The 25,287-nt window shown below is 36.0% G+C and overlaps 2 protein-coding genes across 4 annotated transcripts; both read right to left on the bottom strand.

Annotated features, from left to right (window-relative positions):
• Positions 1–4,835: 4,835 nt before the first annotated feature.
• LOC104907227 (cytochrome c-type biogenesis ccda-like chloroplastic protein 1) lies at positions 4,836–12,380 on the bottom strand. Of its 3 annotated transcripts, none has more exons than XM_010696122.3 (12): positions 12,159–12,380; positions 11,740–11,874; positions 10,705–10,760; positions 9,997–10,127; positions 9,815–9,900; positions 9,686–9,717; positions 9,184–9,345; positions 9,012–9,084; positions 8,815–8,915; positions 8,405–8,497; positions 5,470–5,516; positions 4,836–5,293 (listed from the first exon to the last, which is right to left on the bottom strand). In XM_010696122.3, the coding sequence occupies exons 1-12, from the start codon at positions 12,241–12,243 to the stop codon at positions 5,221–5,223; spliced, it is 1,074 nt and encodes a 357-aa protein (XP_010694424.1). In that variant the 5' UTR covers positions 12,244–12,380; the 3' UTR covers positions 4,836–5,220. The 3 variants fall into 3 exon arrangements, with proteins under 3 accessions (XP_010694424.1, XP_010694423.1, XP_048498674.1); XM_010696121.4 differs by having other exon boundaries at positions 11,740–11,877; positions 12,159–12,379; XM_048642717.2 differs by lacking the exon at positions 11,740–11,874.
• A 6,812-nt stretch (positions 12,381–19,192) lies between these two features.
• Positions 19,193–23,226, bottom strand: LOC104907228 (hypothetical protein). The gene is made up of 3 exons (XM_010696123.4): positions 23,029–23,226; positions 22,886–22,940; positions 19,193–19,776 (listed from the first exon to the last, which is right to left on the bottom strand). Exons 1-3 carry the CDS (start codon positions 23,111–23,113, stop codon positions 19,617–19,619), a joined length of 300 nt encoding a protein of 99 aa, XP_010694425.1. The 5' UTR covers positions 23,114–23,226; the 3' UTR covers positions 19,193–19,616.
• Positions 23,227–25,287: the final 2,061 nt, after the last annotated feature.

Here is a 25,287-nt window from a genome sequence, read left to right as displayed (position 1 = left end):
GAAGGAGTATTTTTTAGTTCTTGTAATGGTGTAAATCTTTGCTTATAAATTTTAACAAATAAATCTTATCCAATTCATTTGTTTAGCATGCAATTGTTTTCTAATCTAAAGTAACAAAGAAGTGTAGCAACATACTCATATTGATCTCATTGACCAAGATCTACCAAGCGAGTACATGATAAAATAAATTCATCCATTTCATTTTACATGGTCAAACAAAAAAAATTTGACCAATTATTCTCATTGATATATGAAAAAAAAACATACTCATCAGATTTATCTGGATATGTAGTGTTATAATATCAACTTTTTATAATTTTTATTAATATATAATTAAAGAATTGTTCGTCAAAGATATGTATTGGAGACCATGTAAAATGAAACGGTAACTATGTTGCAAGATTCAGCAAATACGAGGGGCTTGCGCTACTTTGGTCGATCTGGTTCATTCTAGCTTCATTGAAAACGGGTTTGATTATTTAATCTTGTTTGATTGTATTTTATTTTTCTTTATTACCTATTGTAGATATCATTTGACAGTCAATTAATAAAATTTCTATTTAAAAGAAAAAAAAAAACCGAATGGTTCAAATGTACACCTGAAATGTGGACTATGTTTTCCTAATTTTTGTGTGCCTTGATTAGTTTTCTATCAAAATACCATGGTAATTTTATTTTAGTTTAGAAAGATTGTGCTTAAGAGGGAAAGGTGATAGCTCAGTGGAGTACAACTTTGAATTTCAGGGTATTGTCCAGTGTTCGAATCCTCATCTCAACAACATATTAGGGCAACCAGGGGTTGGTCTCCGGATCAATTATTTTTACTAATAAAAAAAGAGAGATTGTGCTTGACAGTTGAACTACGAGATCTACTTCTTGTGTTTGTTGTAGTTAACCTGTTTTTTTAGGCACACTTATCAATGCAATTCTTTAAATCTTTAATATCTCTAATTATCAATACTAAATATTACAAAAGTTGATATTTCGAAAATATACATAAAAATAAAGCTAATAGAATTTCATCTAACTACTTTTTATAAGTACAAATCACAAAAAATAATCAAATAATATACATGCAAAATATCGAAGTTAAACTGTGCTAAGAAGTACTCCCTCCGTTTCATATTAATCTACACACTTTGACATTTTACACTATTCACAAATTGTGTTTTGACCCTCGTTTGTGATTTATACGTGAATAAAAACATAGTCATGTGGGATCTTGTTAGATTCGTATTAGTATGTATTTTATTAATATGTACTTTTTATAATTTTTACAAATACAAAACTAAAGATATATGTCCTCAAAGTTTTACATTGACATGCGTGAAAAGTGTAAGTGTGTAGATTAAAGTGAAACGGAGTGAGTATATAATAATGAATTGTTGACTAGTTGAGACTTGAGATTATCCATAATTAAGCAAGTGCTTTAATATATTTAGGGTTTTTTGTCCCAAACTACCTTTAACTTTTATGTTTTTGCGAGAAACTACCTTATATAAAAATTGTTGTCCCAAACTACCTTACTTTTACCATTTTGTTGTTGACAACTACCTTAGGCCGATTTCCGACCTTGACTTTTGTTTTTTCCGCTTTTTTATTGTCACATTATATCACTTGACCTCTTCAAACCCTTTTTTTAATTTTCCCCACCCTAATTTCCTCATTTTCCGATGTGCGCGCGCTCTCTCCCTCATATCTATGTGACACTTTGTACCACCAATCCACCATTAAATTCCTCTTCTACTTAAACTAAAATTGAAACAATCACCCTCCTCAATTCCCACAAGGGTAATTTTGTTTTTTCCACAATTTTGAACTGAAAAAACAAAAGGCAACACCGGAAACCGACATAAGGTAGCTGTCAACAACAAAATTATAAAGTAAGGTAGTTTAGGACAACAATTTTTTTATAAGGTAATTTCTCGCAAAAACTTGAAAGTTAAAGGTAGTTTGGGACAAAAAATCCATATATTTATAAGCAAATTCGATTTTTTGTCCTTGGTCATCTAAAATTTGCCTTATCCTAGTATGGTCGGCCATAAAGGTTGCATGCATTCCAAGAATACAATAGTGATCACAAAAATTCAGCAATTTTTGAAGGGTCGGCTACTTAGCTCTATATTTCCAGAATGTGGTAGAGTCTAAATTAGTTTTTGCTTCTTTGACTAATCACTACGAGTAATGTTTTTGTCGGCAGTAAATGAAAGGTTTGGAAACTCTAGGCAATGGTCCATCATCCATGCCCTGGTGTCGCCGTCCGACTGTTTCAACACTCAGGTTATGTGCTCTCCACCATAAAATTTAGTTTGTCCTGACCAAATTTTGACTGTATTTTTTTCCGTTTTAAATGCATGAAATGGATATTAACGCTGAGATATAAAATATTCATTTGTTACATTTAAAACGAGACGGAGGAAATATTATTGGTTTACATATAAGAAAAAATATATATAACGATGTTGGAAGTTGTTAGGGCCTGTTCTCCCTAACTTATTTTCAGCTCAGTTCAATTAAAGTTCAGTTCAATTCAGTTCATCTGTTTTATGTCGAAGAGAACAGGTCCTTAGTCTCAATGCGTATATTCTCAAAAATCTAATTTTCGTAATGTATAAGGATACGAAATTATTACCTTTTGGTGATAACGGATAAGTTCTATTTTTTGGCCAATTTTCCTTTTTGGGATGTACCAAAAGATTGGATCATACTGTAAATGATCATAAGAACCTACAACTTTACTTTGTTTTTGTTTGAAAAAGCGTTTTGGTTACTTAAATGATATAGTGCTAAAATAATTAGTAATGTTTGGAAAGTAACTAAAATAAAATTTCGGGTGGTTAAAATGACTTAAATAATAAGTTAAAATTTTGTACCTTTTTAATAAAATTAGGTACTGAAATTTTGGAAAATCTTTTAACAACTAATTGCCAATAAATTTATCAACTTACGCAACTAATTTTGTCAAACGGTTAAGCTAATAAGGTACCTTAGCAGTTTCAGCTTTGTTTTATCAAATTCAATTAACTTATTAGTTTTGGTTTATTTTCAACTAGTATTGTCAAACGTAGGTCCTGTTTGGCATTAGCGTTTAAGGTAGCGGGTAAAGATTAGACCAAATCAAAATTCTACATGAAGTGAAAATTAGTATTTGGCAAGATAGTAATTGCACTTACCTGCCCCATCCCCGCCCAATTGGGGCGGGGATGGATCTAGGTTTGGCGGAGATGGAGCGAGGATGGGGATTAAAATTGTATCCGCAATGGGTGGTGGAGCGGGTGTAGATTTTATGTTATACCGGCCCCATCCTCGCCCACCCCGCCCCACCCCCGCCTCGCATATTTATTATTAAAATTCTATTTATATACATATATTACTAATGTATTTGAAGACACTTTTGAAATGTAATAAAACATTTGGCTTTGTTAATGTATTTTAACTTTTTTTTTACTATATTATATTGTGATTTTGTGAAGTAGACAACTATAATGGGCTTATGGCAGATTTTTTAGTGGATTTTTTGCGGGGATAAAGTGGGTATGACGCGGGTGCGGGGGTGGGTCTAAAATTTCCTCCACAATGGGTGGTGGGGGCGGGGATGGGGATGGAATCTTCCCCCACAATGGGTGATGGGGCAGGGATGAGGATAAGAATTTAATGCGGGTGCGGGTATGGGGGTACCATCCTCCGCACCCGCCCCGTCCAATTGTCATCCCTAATTGCACTAGAGATTAGAGGTTGGAATAAACGTTGGATAGAGGTTAGCAAACGTTAGAAATACTAACGTTTCACTCACAAGACTAGTGGGCAAGCTTTTTTGGTTTCATCCAAAATAAATGCTCAATTGACATGTGGCCTTGACGAAAAATAAAGGCTCAAATTCATTAAAAAGGATAAAACTTTGTAAGCAATATTATAACTTGTGAGATGTGATTACCATTAGCCACTGTTTTTCCATTCAACTGAGATTTGTCTTCTAGCCAAAACAATTTTATCATTTGCCAATTGGATTTGAATATAATGAAAATTATTACATATGAGATACTTTCAGTTCCTTAATATAGTAAATTATCATTACTTAATAATTGCGTTCTTATTTTTATATGTAAGTTTATTGAAAAAATAAATCGTAAAATTGCTAGTAAATTAATTTTATAATTTTTTTTAGTACTGGCCACTAGTTAGATGCTAGTAAATTAATATTTTTTGAATGATAAATATTAGATTATATATCATTTGAGCCGTCTTTTTTGCGTAAATTCTTTGAGAAAATAAATATCAAATTTAACTATTGAACGAATATATAAAATTGTTGTAATTCATATTTGAATAAATGCTATTTATTGTCGTTTACAATTTCAACATTTATTTTTGCCAACCACTTCTAATTAAACAAGTGTTTTAATGGCTAATCGCTAACAGCTACCAGTAAATAGATAGCAATTACCCCCAACAGTTACAACTACTGCAACCGCTAACCACTATTGTTTGCGTGTAAAATGGGTTATTCAACTCAATTTTACCAATTTTAAATTGTTTGGAAATACGTAAACTATATAAATTCTTTTTTTACCTCTAATGGGAACCCCATGCTAAGATGAAGGGCCCTATCAAAACGACACCGCTTGCAAGTTAACTCGGTCTAAATTTGCAGACAAACACTTTGAAATGGAGGGAAATGATAAGAAAAAACGCTCTCCCAAAGCGCCCCTAATGGGGATCAAACTCCCAACCTTGAAGTTGGAAGGTTCTTTCCTTACCACTAGGCCAAGCTTAACTTGGTATGTAAACTATATAATGGCGTTAAACTACAATATGACATACGTTTGATCCTGTACTACATACAACATGGTATATTATACAATCTTTACATGAGATCCACAAAAATAAAGTCCATCTTCCTAGAGACAATTCTTTTAAGATATAGATCAAGCATAAATGAGAACTGTTTCAGCGGTCTCACTGGCTTGTGAGTTTTAGGCCTCAGATATAGACATATAGTACATGATTTACAGATAAAAGTTCAGTTTGTTCCATGCTACAAATTTGTACAGCAACTCAGATTGAAGCCTTGCACCTTTGAGATTTGAGAACTCTTATATTAGGCACAAAGTTGTCATGTATTCTTCCAAACTATAAAACTCGATACAGATTCATGCTCTCCCCCCGCCTCCGCTTCTTCAAGCATTGCTCAACCAACAACCTCATTTTTAACTCTAATTTTTACATCACCATTGTTGTTGGGAAAAGTCTATCCATCAACGAATACACACCTCCACCTAGGAGAAGGGCTCCGCTGCAATCAGAATCAGATCAAAGGAACCATGAGTATAATAGACAATTTTGCACAAAAATGACAGGTCCTAAAATCTCATTACTTTCCTCCTTGATGAGGATAGATGTTCAGGTTCTAAGACATTAATTAACCAAAACGAGAAAGAAAAATCACATAACTGAGAATAGAAGAGGTACCTTAAGGGGTTGATCCATGCTGAAAACTTGCGAAATGAAAGCAGACTCTGCAAAATATTGAAGGTACAAAAGCTGGTAAGAGATGTCGAAGGGTAAAATATACTCCATACTTCAAAAAAGAAAAGAAATAGAAGGTTTCAAAGCTAAAGAGAGAAAGCAAGTTCATCTTGTAGTGTCCAGGTAAATCTTGCTTTTCCGAACTCATTGGATGATGGCTTGTACCTCATCTCCTTAGTTCCCTTAGTCTGTAAATGGTTTCCTACAAGGGGTTTCGCCGGGGAACAAGGTTTGTGAAAAGGGATCTTGCCTCCTGCTTTTCTCTTCATTAGTCCATAAATTTAGATATGATATATCCAAAGCTATAAGGTCCACAACACTTACTTTACAGATAATATTTCTTTCAGTATAAGGAATGTAAGCACAATCACTTTGATCAGGCTTTGTGTATTCCTCACTTTGATCCAGTTGGAGGATAAACCGGTGAAGGCAAATCTTAACGTTTGGTTCTTAGACACAACCCTCCGAGATGGGGACAGACTGGAGACTAAGAGATCTTCCTGAAACTCCAGGAGAAGCATGAGATAGCCCACCAGCTACCAACCTCGACTTTGAAATCATCAAGGTTTGGTTCATCTCTCTCCCTACTGAGGGATAGAGGTTATTTACAAGGTCAATGAAATTTGGCAACAATCCAATCACTTGTAAAATAGCTGTGCTAGTGAGGAAAGATATGGAGAGTTCAGGGAGACTATGGAACACCCAAAGTTTCAAAGAGTCATTCTAGGGGCCATCCACTCCAATAAGTTTCAGCTTATGTATATTGAAGAATAAGAGAAAGTTTCAAAGACAGTGAAAAGTACAACGTTAGGCAAATAAAGAGAAGACAGAGAACTGAGAAGCGAGCAGAAAAAAAAAACTTGTTCTTGCATCATCATATAAAGAGAACACCATCCTTATCTCTTGAGCATTTCTCTAACTCGGATGTTTTTGTTGGGTGGGGGAGTTTGAATGACTCCTAAAAACTCTGCATGTTTGGTGCTTCCCAAGATGTCGCCACATCTTTCTAAACACACCTAGACATCCCAGAAATGTCTGGAACTTGCACATCATCTTCCCCAAGTTGCCAACTAGCTGATAGTCTATCTTCAGCAGTGTCAGTCATATCTCTCCATTCTGCTTCCCATCTCGACAATCGTGTCTAGGAAACATACATCAAGGTCACATTTGGGATATAAACTGGTAAGCTTGCTGCTGCATGGCGCAACTTACTTGCGGACCGAGATACAACTCTGATCTGCAATCTCTTTTTCAGAGAGCAAGGGGTTGATGAATGAAGCCAATATGGAAGTGGCATGATTGAGTATCGGGTGATCAATGAATGATCTTAGTGACCTTCCAACAAATGTGGCTGGAATCATATGGGATGAGGTAAAGGCAAAAAAATTAAAAGGGTAAAAGGTCACTTACTGTATGAAAGCAGAAGAGCATAATTTAAAGGGTAAAAGGTCCCTCCCTCTCTCTTTCTCTCTGCTGATGGTGTTTAGATGTGTCACTCCCTTATCGTTGTTAATAAAATGTGGAGACACCATGCAATGTGCCAATTTGGATCAAGATGGTCACGAGTTTATGCTTGTATGGTAAATTGGTAATAACCATCAAGCAACCTGTATTGACCATACGCCCCTTATTTGACTAAAAATCACAACATGAAAATGAACATGTTCTCAGTCTCTTTTTATGGCAGTTTAGGTGTATCACTTTCTTTTTGTGGCTAATAAGGACTGAATGGCTGAATTGATATATTGTGAGTTATTAAGTGCTATTATTATTTTTATAATTATATTATTATTGCTGTTACTATTATTGTTATTATTATTGCTGTTACTATTATTGTTATTATTATTATTTAAATAAAGTACCTTCTTACTCTCCATCACCTCTTGTTGAGCCCATATTTCTCTCTAATCCTAGCAAAATTCTACTACACAATGTCACAATTATACTCATTTTGCAAGAAATCGCTATCTAGGTTGACCAAAAATGTTTGCATGGTTTTATTAAAAAGCTAAACCCCTTTAACTTTGTCTTAACAAGGCTTTTTGATGCCAATTTAGACTATTTGTCCAATCTTAGTGACTTTTTAAAGCTTGGGAAGGAGTAGCGTAGAATTTGATATATTATCCAGTAATTTTTCCCAAAGTTGAGAAGTAGAAACCAAAGAGAAAGAGAGGAAAGAAATCAGTTAGAGGTACGGAACAAGAGAAGAGAATAATTAAGAATTTCATGTCACAAATGATTAACAAAATGATAAAGGTATATAGTATCTCCACGATGATCAGTGTGGTCCCTTTTTCAAGGGAACTTGTTCAAATAATTAATGTTTCAATACCTTATAGACAGTCATCCAGATAAATTTAAAGACCAAATTCACCAAGGTTTATTTTTCATACCAATTTAGCAATGTAACACGCAATGTGGTAAATACACCAATCTAGCAATTTTAACATAAAGCTTGGGGGAACACTCCACAAAGTGCGTAATGATAATGATAGCTCTAAGTTTTGTCAGGTGATTTTTACGCGGCCTCCATCAGCCATGCGACTCTTACCAACTTAGCGTCACGACATTTAAGATTCCGACTCTTACCAACTTAGAGTCACGACTCACGACATTAAAGATTGGGGGAGATTCAAAAAAAAGTTGGTAACTAGAGTCACTCTTTGATAAATACATGGGCATGCTTCAAACTCAAAGGTCAATGGATAAAACTCCAATAGCCATCAAGTCAATTCATATAGTCACTAATTAGCTACAGCGAAGTCCTGAAAAGTGTATTTTACATTTTTTTCTCATTCTAAGCCTGTAAGGACTAATTGAAACTGAGTAATTCAAGGTTTCCTCACAAGCTTCTGATCAATACAAAAGAAATCCGTACCTGCAATGCACCAGCAAATGACGCAGCCAGCAGTAGGGGAGCAACATAGCCTGTAGTATAGGTCAACAGTAAGCTGCCCCCAATTAAAGGATCCTGTCAAAAAGTTCTCAAATTATTTTTCCTAAGACAACACTAAAGATAGCAAAGGGTCAAAGAATCAAGGTTGAAATAGAGTGCCAATTATGTGCTGCACCTACTCTACCAACTTCCTTTTCTATACACTTGATTATAAAGTGTTGTGCTTGTGAGTTGTGACATATGCTGCATTTACTAACATAGAGGTGGGCCAGGTGGCACATGACAATAACCACATTAGTAACTGAGTAGCACTCATGAAAACCCTCACATCTGGCTGTTCAACTAGCACCCTCACTAAAAATGATATCTCATCATATGATCAAAGGGTATACCTTGGTCGAGGCCACATAACCAAGTAAAGTGGCCAGAACAGGGGTGCTGCACGGTGATGCTGCCAAAGCAAAAGTAAGACCAGCTAAATATGCTTGCACACCTGGCATACAAAAAAATCCAAAAGCTTCTCTTGTCAAACCACTTCTAGGGTTGAGCCTCAGCTGGTCAGAAATAAGAAAAGGACGTAAACGCTTACTTGAGGGGAATTTTGCAGCAGCTGAACGGGGATCAAAGTCGTTGAAAAATGAAGGAAGTTGCAACTCAAATATCTGCAAATATCATACAGTAAAGGGGAAAATAAACGTAAGAGGAGTCAACTTATAACAAAGAAGCTGGGATTTGAGATATCACTAGAACATTAAGCATACCTCCAAAAGATTTAGGCCCATGACTATGGCAAGACCAGAGGCAGCCAAAGGCAATCCTCTGCCTACTTGTCCATAAGCTTTTCCAGCAAACGAAGCTGCAACACCAAGAAGTGCCAGCGTCGTAGCCAATCCTAATGCGAAAGAAATGGAATCACCGATGACCTGAACATAAAAAGGTCTCAACTTTGATATAATGCAGTAGATATAATATAGAAGCATAGCATGAAAAATAGCATAAAGGCATCTAGATCCAGGGTTTTAAACCCAGTGCCTAATTTTCATACTATACCTATTACGTAATGCGAAACTTGGGGAGGATTTCGACCATTAGTTCCCTCTCTTTTCAAAATTGTATGGTCAGTACATGCTAGAATATTTTTTTTCCTTTCAGCCTACACTTTCCTTCTCATTGAAAACTTTTTGGCATTGGGAGATTCATTACATAGAAAAAAGCAATGGCACTCTCAAGAACACAAATGAATTTTTCTCAGTAAATTATCACCTGCGCTCGACTTTTTCCGGAGCCAAAAGCACCTGAATAATTTCAATGATTATGATCAGCTTTTGACGAGAAAATATAAAGTAGAACATCTACTGAAGCAGGATAAGTGACATAGAGAAAAGAGCCAACCTATATAACCAAGTGTTAATGGTAAAACACTTAATGTACAAGGAGAAAGACTGGTTACTAGTCCTGCCCCAAAAATGACAGCCAGACTGGAATAATATACAACAAAAGCAACATAAAGTTATTAAATATTGGCATAAAGTTAGAGAACCATATCAAGGCAGCTAGTAAGACAAAGGTAATACCTTGTAAAACTAAGAGCTGATAACTGGCTCAGAACAGCTTCATTGGCTTGTTGTCCAGCTGAAAACAGAAGACCTCCAAACCAATCTCCACCACTACCATCAGCTAGCACATAGAGAGATGCAGCCCTATTCTACCTTGAGTAAGATAGTACTAATCCATGAGATTATACATACCAGGAAAAAAATTAACAATGATCTAACATATATGCCACATTTATGTAGCAAGATATGTCAGTTTACAAGCAGGGACAGATACTTTGCATCGCACAATGATTAGAAATTCTCAAATAGTCCGCAAACATGTAATCCAGATAAAACGACATGATCTACGTTCGCATATTATGTTATTGGCATGGCTTTTGAGTTATGTTCTTCCTTTTTCATTATTAAACTAAAATGTCACAAGCTTAAGAGATCTTCACTAAAAAATAGAACAGGGACATTCCAATTGAGAAGCAATGTTGAGATGGAAGGGAAATTCTTAATCGACAAACTACATGCTATCAAAAACCCAAATTTTCCAAACACACACTATGTAGAGGGAGAGAGGTGCTATGAAAATCTTAAAAGCTGATTGCCTTCGTAATTTCTTAAGAGATGATCCTATCAATAAATATACACAGATCTTTTTCTTATGAACCATATTTTTAGAAGTTTGAAAAAGCTAACAAATCATCAGCATGCCGTTACAAAGAGGAGAAATCATACCATCATATCCTCCATGTGGATGGCATTTGCTGGGTCTATCGCAGTCAAATTAGCTACTGCAGATATCAAAAGGTGATGCATGTCAGCACTGATGCATCAACATAAGTAGTGATTAATGAATCATGAGTCCTACTAGATTACTCCCTCTGTCCCAATTTATTTGCTACATTTTGCCATTTAGGAGTGTCTCAATTTATTTGCTACATTTGCAAATATTTCCATATATAGTACATAGGTCCCACACTTTATTTACAAATTTGCCATCACTCCCTTCTTGATTTTGTAAATGTTTCCATATATAATACATAGGTCCCACAATTACCTATTTGTTTTTTTGTTAATTCCATTTATGTCAATGGTCCCTACTCCCTCCTTGGTCTTTGTGAAAAAGTGCTTGTAGCAAATAAATTGGGACGGAGGGAGTATTAGTTAACGGGGATTCAAACTCTCTAAGGATATAGTAACTTTGTGAAGATATGAAGAATCCATGGGACTCTTTTCTACTATTTACTCCTACATTTGATACTAGTTGTTTCAAAACTTGGCCTTTTGCAACTATTATAGATTTATAGTAATACATCCAAGAAGTATAGACCCATCACAGTGTGTAGTAAACAGTGAATTCATGCAGAAATGGTACATTTCTGATCACACATCATCTATTCGACCCACACACAAGGCAGAGTACCTCACACAATATTATAGCAGCACATGGATGTGATTTCCCCAATCTTAAAACTTGTCAAAAACCATTCCATCTTAATGAAGCCCGGAACTGGCTAGAACATGAGGTTTCCCCATTTTTCAAACATTTTCGTGCGAATTAAGGCCGTAATTGGCTAGCACTTAGGTTTCCCAAATTTTTAAATGTTCCCCATTCCCAAAATCCATTCTGTGGGAATTAAGTCAGGAAATGGCTAGAATTGAGAAACCCACTTTGCTGATTTATCAATCATCATAAGTTAACTCACCATCTACTAATTCCAATATCATATTACCATCAAAAAATTATTCCTCTGTGAATAGAGAGCTCACCAGCTAATGCACTGATAACTGTAGTGGCATTATTAGACTTGCTCTTCAAATCAATCTTTGACATCAAAATAGCATCTTTCTTATGAACCTTTGCCTCTGAACCCCTCTTTAACATTTTAATGGGGATGATTTTCCCTACTTAAAAACCAAAAATATCAAAGATTAGTTCTTTGATTGCAAATATTAATTAATTGTTTTTTATATTAAAAAAAAAAAAAAAGGAACCCACAAATGTATAACATCTTCACAGATAAATTAAACAAGTATCTTGCATAAATTATTGTTAGATTTAGCTCTTCACATGAGTATTACCTAAAAAACATACTTCTAATTCATTATGCTTTGATTGCAGACAAGAAAAAAGTTAAAGACAAGAAAGGTATAGAAATATATAGAATTGAAAAAATAATTGGACTCACCATTATAATTTTGAGTGCAAAGTTTATAGCTTGGAAAGCTGAAGATATTGCCAGAGAAACCATTAGAATGACCCAGTAGACTCATCAGCAAAAGTTGCAGAGAGAAGAACAAGGGATAGAGAGAGGGAGAATGATGTAATCTATAATCAAAGGCTTTACACTCTGAGTACTGGATTTCTTCTACTAATTTTATTTTTTTTTCCCTATGGTCGTGTCGTGTGTGTCAAAACTAGCTCCACGAAGTAAAGGTCAGATTATAGTCGTTTGAACAATTGAGGTTGAAGTTGAACCCTCTTCAATTCAACTAAGGCCTTGTTTGGTTGACAAAACAAATTATGGGAAGTACAAATTTCTAGGAAGTAGAAATATATGAAGTTGTTTGGTTGGCAAAATCATGGGAATTTGCACTTCCTAGGAAGTTCTACTTCCCACACAATGGGGGAAGTTGCTTACCTAGTTCCTCCTAGGTAAGTGCCACTTCCCATGGGAATTCCATTTTCCCATAGCCTACCAAACAATTTTGTTTACTTCCTAGGAAGTTAAATTTCATGGGAAGTGAAAAATCAAGGGAAGATCAACCTCCCAAGTGCAACCAAACGATACCTAAAAGATATATTTCCTCCGTTTTAAAATAGATGCCACATTGTACATTTTTGGGTGTTTCAAAATAAATGCAACAATGTTTTTTTCCCCTTATTTAGTAACTTTTGCCTTATACTTTTACCATTTTACCCTTACTAACTTGTTTCAAGTACACTAATCTACTTCACTTTATATGTGGTCCCCAACAGTTTTTTATTTTCCCCCTTTTCACATGGGGACCAGTACAATTAATCTACTTCACTTTATACTACTTAAACATGCTTAGGAAATTTTGCCTAGGAGTCCGTTTTGATAACAATGTGGTATCTATTTTGAAACGGATGATGTATATATTTCCTCCGTTTTGTTATAAATAAAATATGAGATAAAATAACACTATTTAGTGTTAAATGAAACATTAAGTGAAATAACACTATTTAATGATTAATTTTGACTCTAATTTATCACCATCGTATAAAGAAAAATATAGTCAAGTTAGATCTTGTTAGATTCGTCCCGATGCATACTATCAAATTATAACTTTTTTATTTTTTACGTGTGAACAACTAAAGATATTGATGATTAAAGAAGCGCGTTTTCTTTTTTGGGTTGATAATTGATAAGTATGTACTTCCTCTATCTTTTTAGATGATCCATTTTGACTTTTAACACTATTCACATATACTCCCTCCGTTTCCTAAAGATCTTCCCACTTTCCGTTTAAGGGTATTTCCAAAAGATCTTCCCTCTTTTGCTTTATTCCTTATTTGGCAAAACAAATTTCCCTATTTACCCTCTCATGTCACTATCATATGGTCCACTATTACATTATTAATTCAATTTTACTCCCTTTCTCTCTCCTACTTTAACCTCTTTTTATTTGTTTATTTATCTTAACCCCTTTCTCTCTCCTACTTTACTCACACCATGTCCCACACAACTTGATTTTCCTTGGTATCTGTAGGAACAGTAAGTGGGAAGATCTTTAGGAAACGGAGGGAGTATAACTTCGACTATTTTATGTGATTTGTACTTAAGGAAAAATATAGTCATGTGGGATCTTGTTAGATTCTCAACGTATATTTTTAGAATTTCAACTTTTTGTAATGTTTGCTTATTGATAATTAGAAATATAAAGGTTTAAAATAGTGCATTTGCATGTGTGCCCAAAGGAAATGGATCAACTAAAAAGACAGAGAAGTACTATTTAGAAGAAAAAGATTAACGGATTTTTCACCAGGGTGTCAAGTATCAAGGTTTTACCACATTTGTGCAGTTTTAAAAATTCATCGGGTACCTCTTAAATTTGCATATATTGTAACAAATGTCCTCAATAACAGGACCGTGGCAACGATTTTCGGAGCCCTGTGCAATTTTTAAAAATTGGGCCCTTTCTTTTGACTATATATATATATATATATATATATATATATATATATATATATATACGGAGTACATACAATACTCAGTATAGATGATGGCTAAAACTAATTTTTCTCCTAGTATATTTTTTTTGAAGGAACAAAATAATCTAGATTAAGAAAGAAGAAACAATATAATTAATTAATATTTAAAAAAATTGGAAAGTAAAAAAATAAGAATAGAAGTATGCGTTAAGAGGGAAAGAATGTGAAAAGGCCAAAAAAGGGGAAAGGAAAGGATTATTAGTATTGCCGTACAGTAGTAATTATTATGGGAAGTTGTGTCTCCATGTCTAGTGTGTGCTTTTTCAAAAAACTGTCATTGTGAAGAATTGAACCCTTGACTAGAGGGTTTTATTTAAAAGCACTCACCACTAAACCAAAGCAATTTTGCTTGTCATTGTTTGATCCGTCGTTATAATATACCATACCAAATTTTGGGGCCCCTAACTGGCGGAGGCCCTGCGCGGTCGCCCCGGTCGCGCCGCCCCTCCGCCGGCCCTGCTCAATAACTTATTGATATTGATTTTGTTAACTTTTTTTTATTTTGTTAACTTAAATGACCTGAAATCACCTAAATCATAACTCAATTCGCCTATCAACCCACACTATGCAAAAAAAATGTCTTCTAATAATAATGCAAATCGCCTTGTTTCTGCGGTTAAAATAGTTTTTATTATCATTAATAATGATAATGATAATGATAATGACGATGATTAATAATATTAATAATAACATTAATGATAATTAACTATATTATTGTACCAATAAAAATAAAATTATTTCATAATTTTAATATTAGTAGTGATTATATCAATCAAATGATGATTATAATAATAATAATTATTATTATTATTATTATTATTATTATTATTATTATAATTATAATTATAATAATTATAATTGTAATAATAATAATAATAATAATATTCTTATGAATTGAGTAATATTCCTAATAAAGTGGATTATTATTATTATTATTATTATTATTATTATTATTATTATTATTATTATAAATAACAACAATAACTGAATTTAATTTGTCTGAGCTGAACTGAATTGAAGTTAATTTGTCTAAACTAAACTGAATTGTACTAAATTTAATTTGTCTCAATTATACTGAACTGAATTTTCATTAATTCAGTTCAAAAGAAAAGAGCCTTAGTCAAGTAAATTTTTCACGATGGTTATGGGAGGCTTGGAATTTAGTGAGAAGCACATGAATCATGCATGATTAGGAGTTAGGACTGTTCGTGGTTTCGTGCGATATGGGATATAACCCAAACCAAACTGCAAATATGCGGTTTGACAATTTTCCAACTAACCTGCATTGCACTTTTGCCCAAACCAATCCAAACTGCACCACGTGAAATGGTTAGGTGCAGTGCATCACGATTTATACATTTTTTTATATATTCGTGGACCGCTTGGTGCAATTCGGTGCAGTTTAACCATTTTTTTGTACATTTGTGGACTATGGTAAAATGTTGTAAATTTGTTGTTGGAGTTAATTAGCTACAAATTGTTGGAAAAGTAACTCAGAAATGACTAAAATATGTAATAAAAGTTGTTGAAATCAAATACATAATTCTTTGAAAACTAGATAATCAGATACAAAAGTCCAAAAGTCCAATGTCAAATAAATCAAAAAATCATCTAAATAGTTTTGTTGGTTGTGATGCAATTTTGTTTTAGATAGATTCAAAGTCAACCCTAACCGCAAACCACGGTTTGTTTGAAATCACAAACCAACCCGCAATTTCGAAAACGCAAACCAACTTAAACCACGGAAAAACGGTTTGGTGCGGTGCAAAGCATACTTTGTATAGCATGTGCATGATATAATTCCCTAATAAAATGGTTTATGTTGGGCTTGTCAATCATATATACTAGTAATACTACATATAATTTATATTACGTTTTTTTACCATATACCCCTGATAAATTTTTTTCTGCACCATATTCCCTTTCGACTTTTGAAATTCACCATATATCCTTCAATTTTCAAAAATTACATCAAACTATCCTTTTGACTAACGGTGTTAGACTTTCATTTGTCATTAACCCTTAATCTCCCCTTTAATCTTAATTAACTACCCTAAACCCTAACACTAACCCGGCCTCAACCATTAACCTAACTACCAAAAAAACCTAACCCTAAAAGCCCACTAGCCCCTAACCACCCCCAGCTAACCACCCACAGCCCACCAGCCCGCACCCCCCTAACCCTAACCAATGCCACCACCTGACGCACCAGCACCTGACCCCCACCAGCCCTCCCCACTGCCACCACCTGACACCATAAATCCCTCCTCCCCCGTAGAACCGCTTCCCCTCCCCCGCTCCCGCAGTCCCTACGTACGGTCTCGCCTCTCTCTCCTCTATTTTTCGCCGAAAAATGTACGGTCCTCTCCCCTCTGTTTTTCGCCGGAAAAACGCGCCCCCACGCTCACTTTCTCTCCTTTGTTTCGCCGGTCCTCTGTTTTTCGAAGCTCTGTTTTTCAAAGGGGATGGGGGATGTGTGAGGGGGATGCAAGTTGGGGTGGTGGGAAGGGGGAGGCACGACAAGCTGGGCGTGGTGGGGAGGGGGAGGCGTGGCTGCAGGAGAGAGGGAGGAGGAGGGGAAGGGGGCTGTGGGGGTCAAGTGGTGGTGGGTTACGTGGTGGCGCTGGTTAGGGTAGGTTGGGGGGTAGTGGGTTGTGGGATGGGGCTGGGGGTGGGTAGGGGCTAGTGGGCTTTTAGGGTTAGGTTTAGGGTTGAGGGTTAGTGTTAGGGTTTATGATAGTTAATTAGGATTAAAGGGAAAATTAGGGGTTAATGACTAACGGAAGTTTAACACCGTTAATCAAAATGGCAAGTTGATGTATTTTTCCAAAAGTGAGGGGTATATGGTGAATTTGAAAAGTTGAAAGGGTATACGGTGCAAAAAAAATTGTCAGGGGTATATGGTGAAAAAACCGTTTATATTAATTTACCCTTTTTTCGTTTTTGGTTGTCATTTATGAGTTTACTTTTTTTTGTTTTTGGCATATTCCTACCAATTTTATATTATTACCAATATCCTTCTTTTTTTTAATGAGGGGACCAATATCCTTCTCATTGTACTTCTCTTGGCACACAACATTAACTTCAATACGATATGCAATAATTAATAATTTATCTTCCCTTATATGACCCACTTACCTATCTCTATAAACCTTTGTGACCAAAAAAATGGTTAAACTAATAAAAAACGAAGGGAGTATATAATTTTTAAATTTTGATATTAAAAAAAACCAACAATCCTGATAACCAAGTTTTCTGAGTACCTGGTTTTAAAATTATACTTCTATAAGAACATATATTTTTTAAAATTAAATTTGAATATTATAATATTAAAATTTCGTAATTAATTCAAAATCTTAACAAAACTAGTTTCGATAATATAATTTTTGAGAAGATTATCAAAGTTTTTGCGTTAATTACACATATTATTTTCCAAAATATTTCGCGAATGATTTAGGCGGGGATTTTTTTTTATGAGTGACGTGTTCACTTTTATCCTCTTTGATTTTGTTTTACTATAATGTACACTAGCAGATATGTATGGTGTCTACGTTGATAAAAAGATGTCTTAATTTTTCTCATGTACCAAATAAAATGTGTAGAGTGTTATCTCTCTCTAGAATTTCAGTAATTAATTCCCTTTTTCTTTTGGGAGAAGACATAATACTTTTTTTTTATTTTTTCATTAGGAAAGATAATTGGTCTGAATACCAATCGCTAATAGGCTACTAGCCTACTGGGACACCGACTTAAAGGTTGGGTACAAGGCTTAACAACCCTGAAGAAAATATCTTAATATATTGTTGGGATATATTGTCAAGATGAGGATTCAAACCCTGGACAATGTCATGAAATTTAGGGGTACTCTATTGAGCTAGCACCTCTTTCTCTCCCCTTTCTTTAATTATCAATTAATATCTTTTTTTAAAATAGAAAAGGAAGATTTTATTTCATAAAAATATCACAAACATCACTAGCTACAACATCAACAACAAAATCAGGAGCATTCCCCAACCAAACCCGCTCACCCAATTCTAGCGAAAAATACTTGGCTAGTAAGTAAGCTACAACTTCACCCTCCTTTTTAACATGACTCCAACTAGTAGAACTAAAACAAGCATAAAATTTTAAAAGATCATTACACACTACAAAGATAGAAGATAAAGAAGTAGTTCATCTTTGTAAATGGTGATTTTCGTCAAGCAGTCATTCTCCACAAGCACCTCATTGTATCCACAACTAGTAGCGGTCTTCATCGCAAATAAAATCGCCTTTGCTTCAGCAATAGTAGGCTCCCACGGGCCACGAACCATAATCTTGCTTCACAGTAGTAGCCCAAGCGTTGCCATCTTCGTCACGCACTACATCTACAGCTAACAGCCACAAAACTTACAACCTCATTCTCCTTAAAAGCTGCATCACAGTTTATCTTCATCAAACCCAAAGGAGAAGGTTCCCAAGCGGTAACATACTAACATACTGCTCCACAGAAACCTCATCTTTCTTATTGGCCTCCATAAACGCTTCATAATAATTGACTGCTACAGCCTACGTTGCACATAGACGGATACAAGTATAGATGCAGATTCGGGTACAGGACAGACACGACAAGATTTTGAAATTTTAGGAAAGGATACGCGTACACATAAAGGATACGTATTGAATACGGGTGCGAGTACAAATACGTGACCTACGAAAAATACCCATACTACATAACGTACAACCACCATTTCCTTGTAGCACCGTGCCCGGCTCCTAAATAGATTTTCAATTCCAGCATTCCACACTCCCCAACAAAGGAGACTTTCAATTCCAGCATTCCACACTCCCCAACAAACCATAGCAACTCGGCATAATCAATTAATATCTTTGATTACATAGTACTTTTACTTTTTTTCGACTTTTACCATTTTGACTATAACATATTATATCCTCTAGAAAAAGTATTATATAAGAGTCAAAATTTTAAATAAACATTGAGACAAATTAAACAGGATCACACGTTCATATTTCCCTTGCATGGAGTACAAAGAAACAACAAACCAAGAAAGTGACATTTACACCAATATTCAGAACACAGACAAGCTACTCGAACAGGGCAACATGTGTGTGATAGAAAGATAATAGAGCAACAAAACCATATAATCTAAAGATTACATACATTATCCTTTAAGAAACAAATTCAAATTTTGTAACAAAATTATGCGATAACGAATCTGTACAGTGAATGGCACCTAAGGTCTAAGCAAAATTGAGGTTCTTACGCCTGTCCAGCACAAGGAACTCCGCATATACTACAAAGCCGGCTGCCCAAGATTGATGATACTGAAATTTTTGAAAGTGGCAAAAAGAGAAGGAATGCTGCATTTCAAGCTCGCCCTTTTGTTACGAGATCTATGTATCAGACAAATCAATCATACAAGGATTTCGCAGAATGAACTCTCACTTTCTTTGTTTCCAGTTTCAAGACTTTTTCTGAGCATTTCTCGTCCTTTGAAATAGCTTTTGCAATGGCTTTCTTCTTTCTCACATTCCTTGACCTCTTCATTTGAACCCCCTTCTTTACTTTCCTGCAATGAGGATAACAAAGATCAGAAGACTTTACAGTAAAATACCATAGTACTGCCAGAATCATAAATAAACTCTCACTCAACAATGACCAGCTTTATTTCCAATTATATATCGAAGTATCAATTCATTCTTCCTTGCCCTTATCCACCCTGCCTGGAGGGGTTTATGGATTCAGCAGAATATGCAATTGGTAGGAACATGATTCAATAAGTAGATGAGCACCTCTCATTCTTCCAACTCCAAGGAGTTCCTATGCTACTAGAAATCCATAACTGATCAGAGATTGAAGCCCCACAAGGCCACAACCAGCAAACAGGAATGTGAAATGGCGATTAAGTTAATGTCAACAATAATACTACAGACCAAATGAGCCTTTACAATTAAACTGGCAAATTGCGTAAATAAATTTGTCAAAATCCCAGATTCCTCACAACTCACATTTGAAAGCTGCATTTAAACCGATCCACGAGTGATTACCAGTGGTCAAAAAAGCCACATCAACAAGATAACAACAATTCCAATACCTAGTTGGATCCCACTGCCAAAGAACTTGAGGTTCGAAAATAAAAATAGACACAGCTTCACAACAAGCTAATTTAGACTGGCAAGGATCCAAAAGAGGCCATTTACAATTAAAATAACAGATAGTAAAGTAAAATCCAGATAGGAGGCGAAAAACAGTGGTAAAAGTAACTCATCCATCCAAAAGAACAGTGAGATTTCTACTCTTAAAACATCTTAAGATACAGTGAACTTCATAATGGAAGTATTTAGATACAATAGTAAATGCTATTAACCAATGACAATTAATACAACAGATGATGCATCCTTTTTTTTCGGTTTTTTAATCCATTTAATCCTAATTAAACCCTACTTTTAACCCCTTTAACCCTAATTAAACCCTAACTTCTAACCCTACCCTAACACTAACCCCCTTAACTTCAAACCCTTACCTAACCTTAACCCCATAACTTCAAACCTAATCCCACCACCACCACCTCCCCTCCCCTTACCCCGCAGCAGTCCACCACCCCCACCCTACCCCACACCACTTCCCCTCCCTTTGCCCCACGCACCCCCGCAACAGTCCACCCCACCCACACAACCCCCCACTCCCGTCAATTCCCCTACCCCACCCTACCCCCCGCAGCAGCCTCTACCCCGTCCCCACCCATCGATACCCACACCCCTTGATTTCCGTCGAATCCCCCACCCCTGTTGATTCCCGTCGAATTCCCCCCACCCTCGTTAATTTCCGTCAAATTCCCCCACCCTCGTAAATTTCCGTCGAATCCCCCCCCAGCCCCTGTTCCTCTACCCCCGTTGATTTTTGTCGAATCCCCCATCCATGTTCCTCCACCTCCGGTTGATTTCTGTCGAATCCCCCCACCCGCGTCAATTTCAACCAACCGACCCCATCGTTGGGGGGGGGGAATGGGAATTTTGTTGTATCGAGTGCGTTTTTGACGGAGGAGGAGGGAGTTCAATGGGGGCGGGGGAGGTGGAGGCTGATGTGGATGGTGGGGGAGGAGGGGGGCTTCTACGGGGGTGAGGGAGGAGGGGGGTGGTGGGAGGGAGGGGCTGCTACGGAAGGTGGGGAAGGAGGGCTGGGTGCTGGGGTGGGGGAGGAGGGTTGAGGGTTGGGGTTAATCTTAGGATTAAGGTTTAGGGTTAGAGTTAAGGGTTAGGTTTAGATTAGAGTTAAGGGTTAGGGTTTAGGTTAGAGTCAAGGGTTAGGGTTTAGGATTAATAATGGCAAAATGGTAAATAAAGCTAACGGAAACTTGACACAAGTTAGTCATTAAGAGTATTTGGTGCATTTTATGCAAATCACAAGGGCATCTGGTGCATTTTTGAAACAACGAGGGTACCTAGTGCATTTCGTGAAACCTCAAGGGTACCTGGTGAAAAAATCGTTTTTTTTTTTTAAAGTGCTTCAACTCTTGGCACAAAATGAGCATTAAACAACCTGCCAGTACAAGTCAAAACATTTTTGAGGGGAATGATCACTTCAAAAGCGTAATTAAACTACGAGCTGAAGTTAAAGTGTTAAACCCCCTTGAATTACCTCTCAATCTCAACTGCAGCTCCCATATCCAACCAGAACCTAATTGCAACTAGCCAGCAGTGCACCCAAGAAAATTAGTAATTTGGTGCTGTCCTATGCGTGCCTCAATACAACACTCCAACATAGACCTAGATAACCCTTAGTTGCAACTTGCAAGCACTCCCGATATTCAAGGCCATCTAATTAGGGTGTCCAATGTGACCCTGGTAGAAAACCCCTTTTAATTTTCTAACATTACGCCTTTACTGTGTCTTGCTACAAAAACCCTTTTAATTTTCTAAAATGGTGCCTTTACTGTGTATTGCTAGAAAATCCCTTTTAATTTTCTAAAACTTCGACCTTACTGTCGTCTTGGATTGTATGAAAAAAAAAAATTATACTTGTGAATTAGACTTTTGTTTCGAATGTTGATTGAAATTTAATTTTAAGTTCGTAAAGGATTTCAACAATTGTCAAATTCATACATCAATTTCAAGCTTCAATACCGTCCTTTATGGTCCTAATAATGGTTGAAAAATCATTTTTAAGGATCGGATGCTCTTCTTTAATGATTTAGGTGATTGTTGCATTGGCAAATACTATTACATGATGTTCGACACACGTTATTACCTTTTTAAAATAGCAAAGATCAAATTTCCCAAAAGAAACTTGATTACATGAAGAAAAGATGAGAGAACATCATTGTTCTTCCTCCGACTAACAAGCATTTCACACGAAAGCATCAATCAAGGGTGCGTTCTCCTCGCCTAGTTTTAGCCTTTTAGGTCTAATAAGTTTAGATAAGTTCACTTGCACTTCCTTTCTTTCCAAATCCTTTCTACCAAACAAGTTGTTAGGTTCAGATAATTTGAGAGACCTTATAAAAAAAACTTCAACAGATTCAAATAAGTTCCCGAGGATTCAGGTGAAGTGAACACACCCTAAGTTGATTAAACACTCCCATAAAAAAAATAAAAATTCATACAAATAGTTCACATTAATAAGCAATTCTATAAGCAGAAAAATGACTAATTGATTATATAATTTTGCGAGTAGTAAACCTGGTCAGAGAATTGGAATTGGAGCCCCCTGCTACTGATTCTGATGTATCCATGGCTTCAAAAAAATACAACAATTTTACTAAGGAAATTCAAAACCCTAATATTGATTGCATAATTAAGCTAATACTCAACAAAATAAGAACCTTGGGGTAAATTAGAGATGGTGCGCTCAGTAGTATCCATAGGAGCTTGATCGGAATTCTTCTTCTTGTTTCTGTTCTTCGCCATAGTTGTCTGCTTTGTGTAGAAGAAATTTGAGAGAGAATTGAAGATGAAAATCAAAAACCCTAAAACGAATGAAACCCGACATTTTTGAAAGAGGGCTCTTATCTACCTGGGCCTTGGTGCTATGCACAGTTCTCAATCTCGGTCCATACTCCATAGTCCATACCATTTAATTTATGCTTTTCGGGGGATTGGAGGGGGGTGTGACTTGAGCTTGTCTTGGCGTCCAATCGTTTGAGTTTCTTAGGGGACTCAAACGGGGGTAATTTGGTCATTTTATGCGTTGGAAGATTTTACGCGCGTGTGGCTGATATTTGCTTGGTACCAATGCTAGGTTATAATGGTACCATTTTCCGAAAATATTGATACTTTGGTACCAGTCCTGATAACAATTTGATACCAATGTCAGGTTATAATGGTACCATTGTGTTTTTTTTTTTTTGGTGTTTGAGTCGTTTTTGGACTCAAACAGTTGGTTACCAAGCCTTTCTCGTGTGGACTTGTGGATAGTTGGTTGAGTGTGTCTCGGACTTTTGGGTGTAATATGTAAGAAAAATTTTAATGAACTTGGTGCACACTAAATAATTGATTTTAACTTTATATGGTAAGTTTTGTAGACATGCAATAGTAAACTTATATATAATATAGTAAATTGAGTAGGAATGAAAAATTGGCATAAGCCGCATAACCACAGGGGTCACGTTATCGGGTGGGGGAGTAATAGCCTAATAGGTACCTCATGAGAAGGTCTTGCACCGTCTCCCTCCCCAATAATAACCTCTAAGGCATCACTAGTGTCAGAGTCTGGAATAACTACAGTACTAGGAACCTTATGAATCTCAGTTGAGCCTTTAACCACCCACTTTTTATTAGCCTTATATGGCTTATGCTCATTAACATTATTTCTCTTACGAGATTACCCAACTTGTTGAAATTTTGACAAAATGGAGGCAACCAATCATAGATTACTTCTTGCTTTAAAAATTACACCATTTGGATCTGCAATACTAATATCAGCAAGAATCTTAGTTGTTACATCCATCTCAACCAATACCCTAGCAAATGAGATCCTCAACTACTTAATTGTACACTCATCAACATACAGGAACCCTCACCACACTCCCAATGCAATTCAATAGCAGATCAGGAAGCTTATATCATATAGGATTCACCTTTAGCACCTCTTTGTAAAAATCAAAATCAGGGGTCCATTGTTTTACTATCATTGCTTTCCTATTAAACAAGTGAGGAATACACCACTCCATCTATATCCCCTCTTGAGTCCATTTTCACCACATAATATCCCTCATCATGTTTAAACACCTTAGGTTGAGTTCCAGGTGTCCATTGAGACTTACAGTTAGGATTTTGTCCTATCACATAAACAATAAGAGCATATTTTTATTTTTCAGTCATTCTATCAACATAATTCTTCACTAATTGAGCCACCGATTCACCATTCACCATCATCGGAGGAACAAAATTTAAAACCTTTATCAGAGATTTTACTCTGTGTAAAACCTTTCCAGTTATTGCAAGCCTCCACTACAAACGTCACCGGCGTTACTGCAGCAGCAGCCACCAGAATAGTAACCTCAGGAGCCTATATTTCAGTTTCAACCAACTGGGTTATTGTTCCATTACCTTCAGTGTACTATGCGCCCACAATCTTTCTTTAAGAGCTCAAATTCTCTTTACTAGTACTTACAATCCCCGTTGCTAGCTCACCAGCACCGGAGTTTTTCTTTTTCTGGTGCATCCTACTGCCAGGTGCACAATTGCAAGTAACCTTATCATGTGCATAGAGAATAATCATGAACAAATCAATCTATGAATGAAAATAATTAAAATAAAGCAATAAAAGAGGAGAGAATTTAGGAAATGCTCATGGATTAATTGTTAAAGCTTTCAATATAAGTTGTCATCCTTGAATCTTAAAAGTTTCAATTTCTCTCTAAACTAAGTTATGGAGGTTAACTAGAGGTGATCAACTTAGGCCCGATCACGGGACCAACCTAACCCGACCAGAAAATCAGCGGGTTTCGAGCAACATTTATTTGCCAGTGTTTCCGGCTCGACTCATTTTCTGGCAAAAAAAAATCGGGTAGTGAGCAACGTATCCGAAAATGTAGGTTAAATTTTGGCCAAACCCAAAAATGGCTCGAAAATCCCGCTTA

The sequence above is a fragment of the Beta vulgaris genome, chromosome 4, assembly GCF_026745355.1.
Source record: "Beta vulgaris subsp. vulgaris cultivar EL10 chromosome 4, EL10.2, whole genome shotgun sequence".
Taxonomy (NCBI): domain Eukaryota; kingdom Viridiplantae; phylum Streptophyta; class Magnoliopsida; order Caryophyllales; family Amaranthaceae; genus Beta; species Beta vulgaris.
The sequence above is the reverse complement of the archived record's forward strand: the minus strand, read 5'-3'. Positions and strand labels throughout refer to the sequence as shown.

Excerpts from the sequence above, each read along its gene's own strand:
- LOC104907227 (XM_010696121.4), bottom strand. The coding sequence starts at position 12,243 with ATGAGTCTACTGGGTCATTCTAATGGTTTCTCTGGCAATATCTTCAGC. Across the intron at positions 9,085-9,183 it reads TGGGCCTAAATCTTTTGGAG|ATATTTGAGTTGCAACTTCC; the intron begins GTATGCTTAATG and ends TGATATTTGCAG. Across the intron at positions 5,517-8,404 it reads CATTTGCTGGTGCATTGCAG|AGTCTGCTTTCATTTCGCAA; the intron begins GTACGGATTTCT and ends AATATTTTGCAG.
- LOC104907228 (XM_010696123.4), bottom strand. The coding sequence starts at position 23,113 with ATGGCGAAGAACAGAAACAAGAAGAAGAATTCCGATCAAGCTCCTATG. Across the intron at positions 22,941-23,028 it reads CATCTCTAATTTACCCCAAG|CCATGGATACATCAGAATCA; the intron begins GTTCTTATTTTG and ends ATTTTTTTGAAG. Across the intron at positions 19,777-22,885 it reads AATTCCAATTCTCTGACCAG|GAAAGTAAAGAAGGGGGTTC; the intron begins GTTTACTACTCG and ends TCCTCATTGCAG.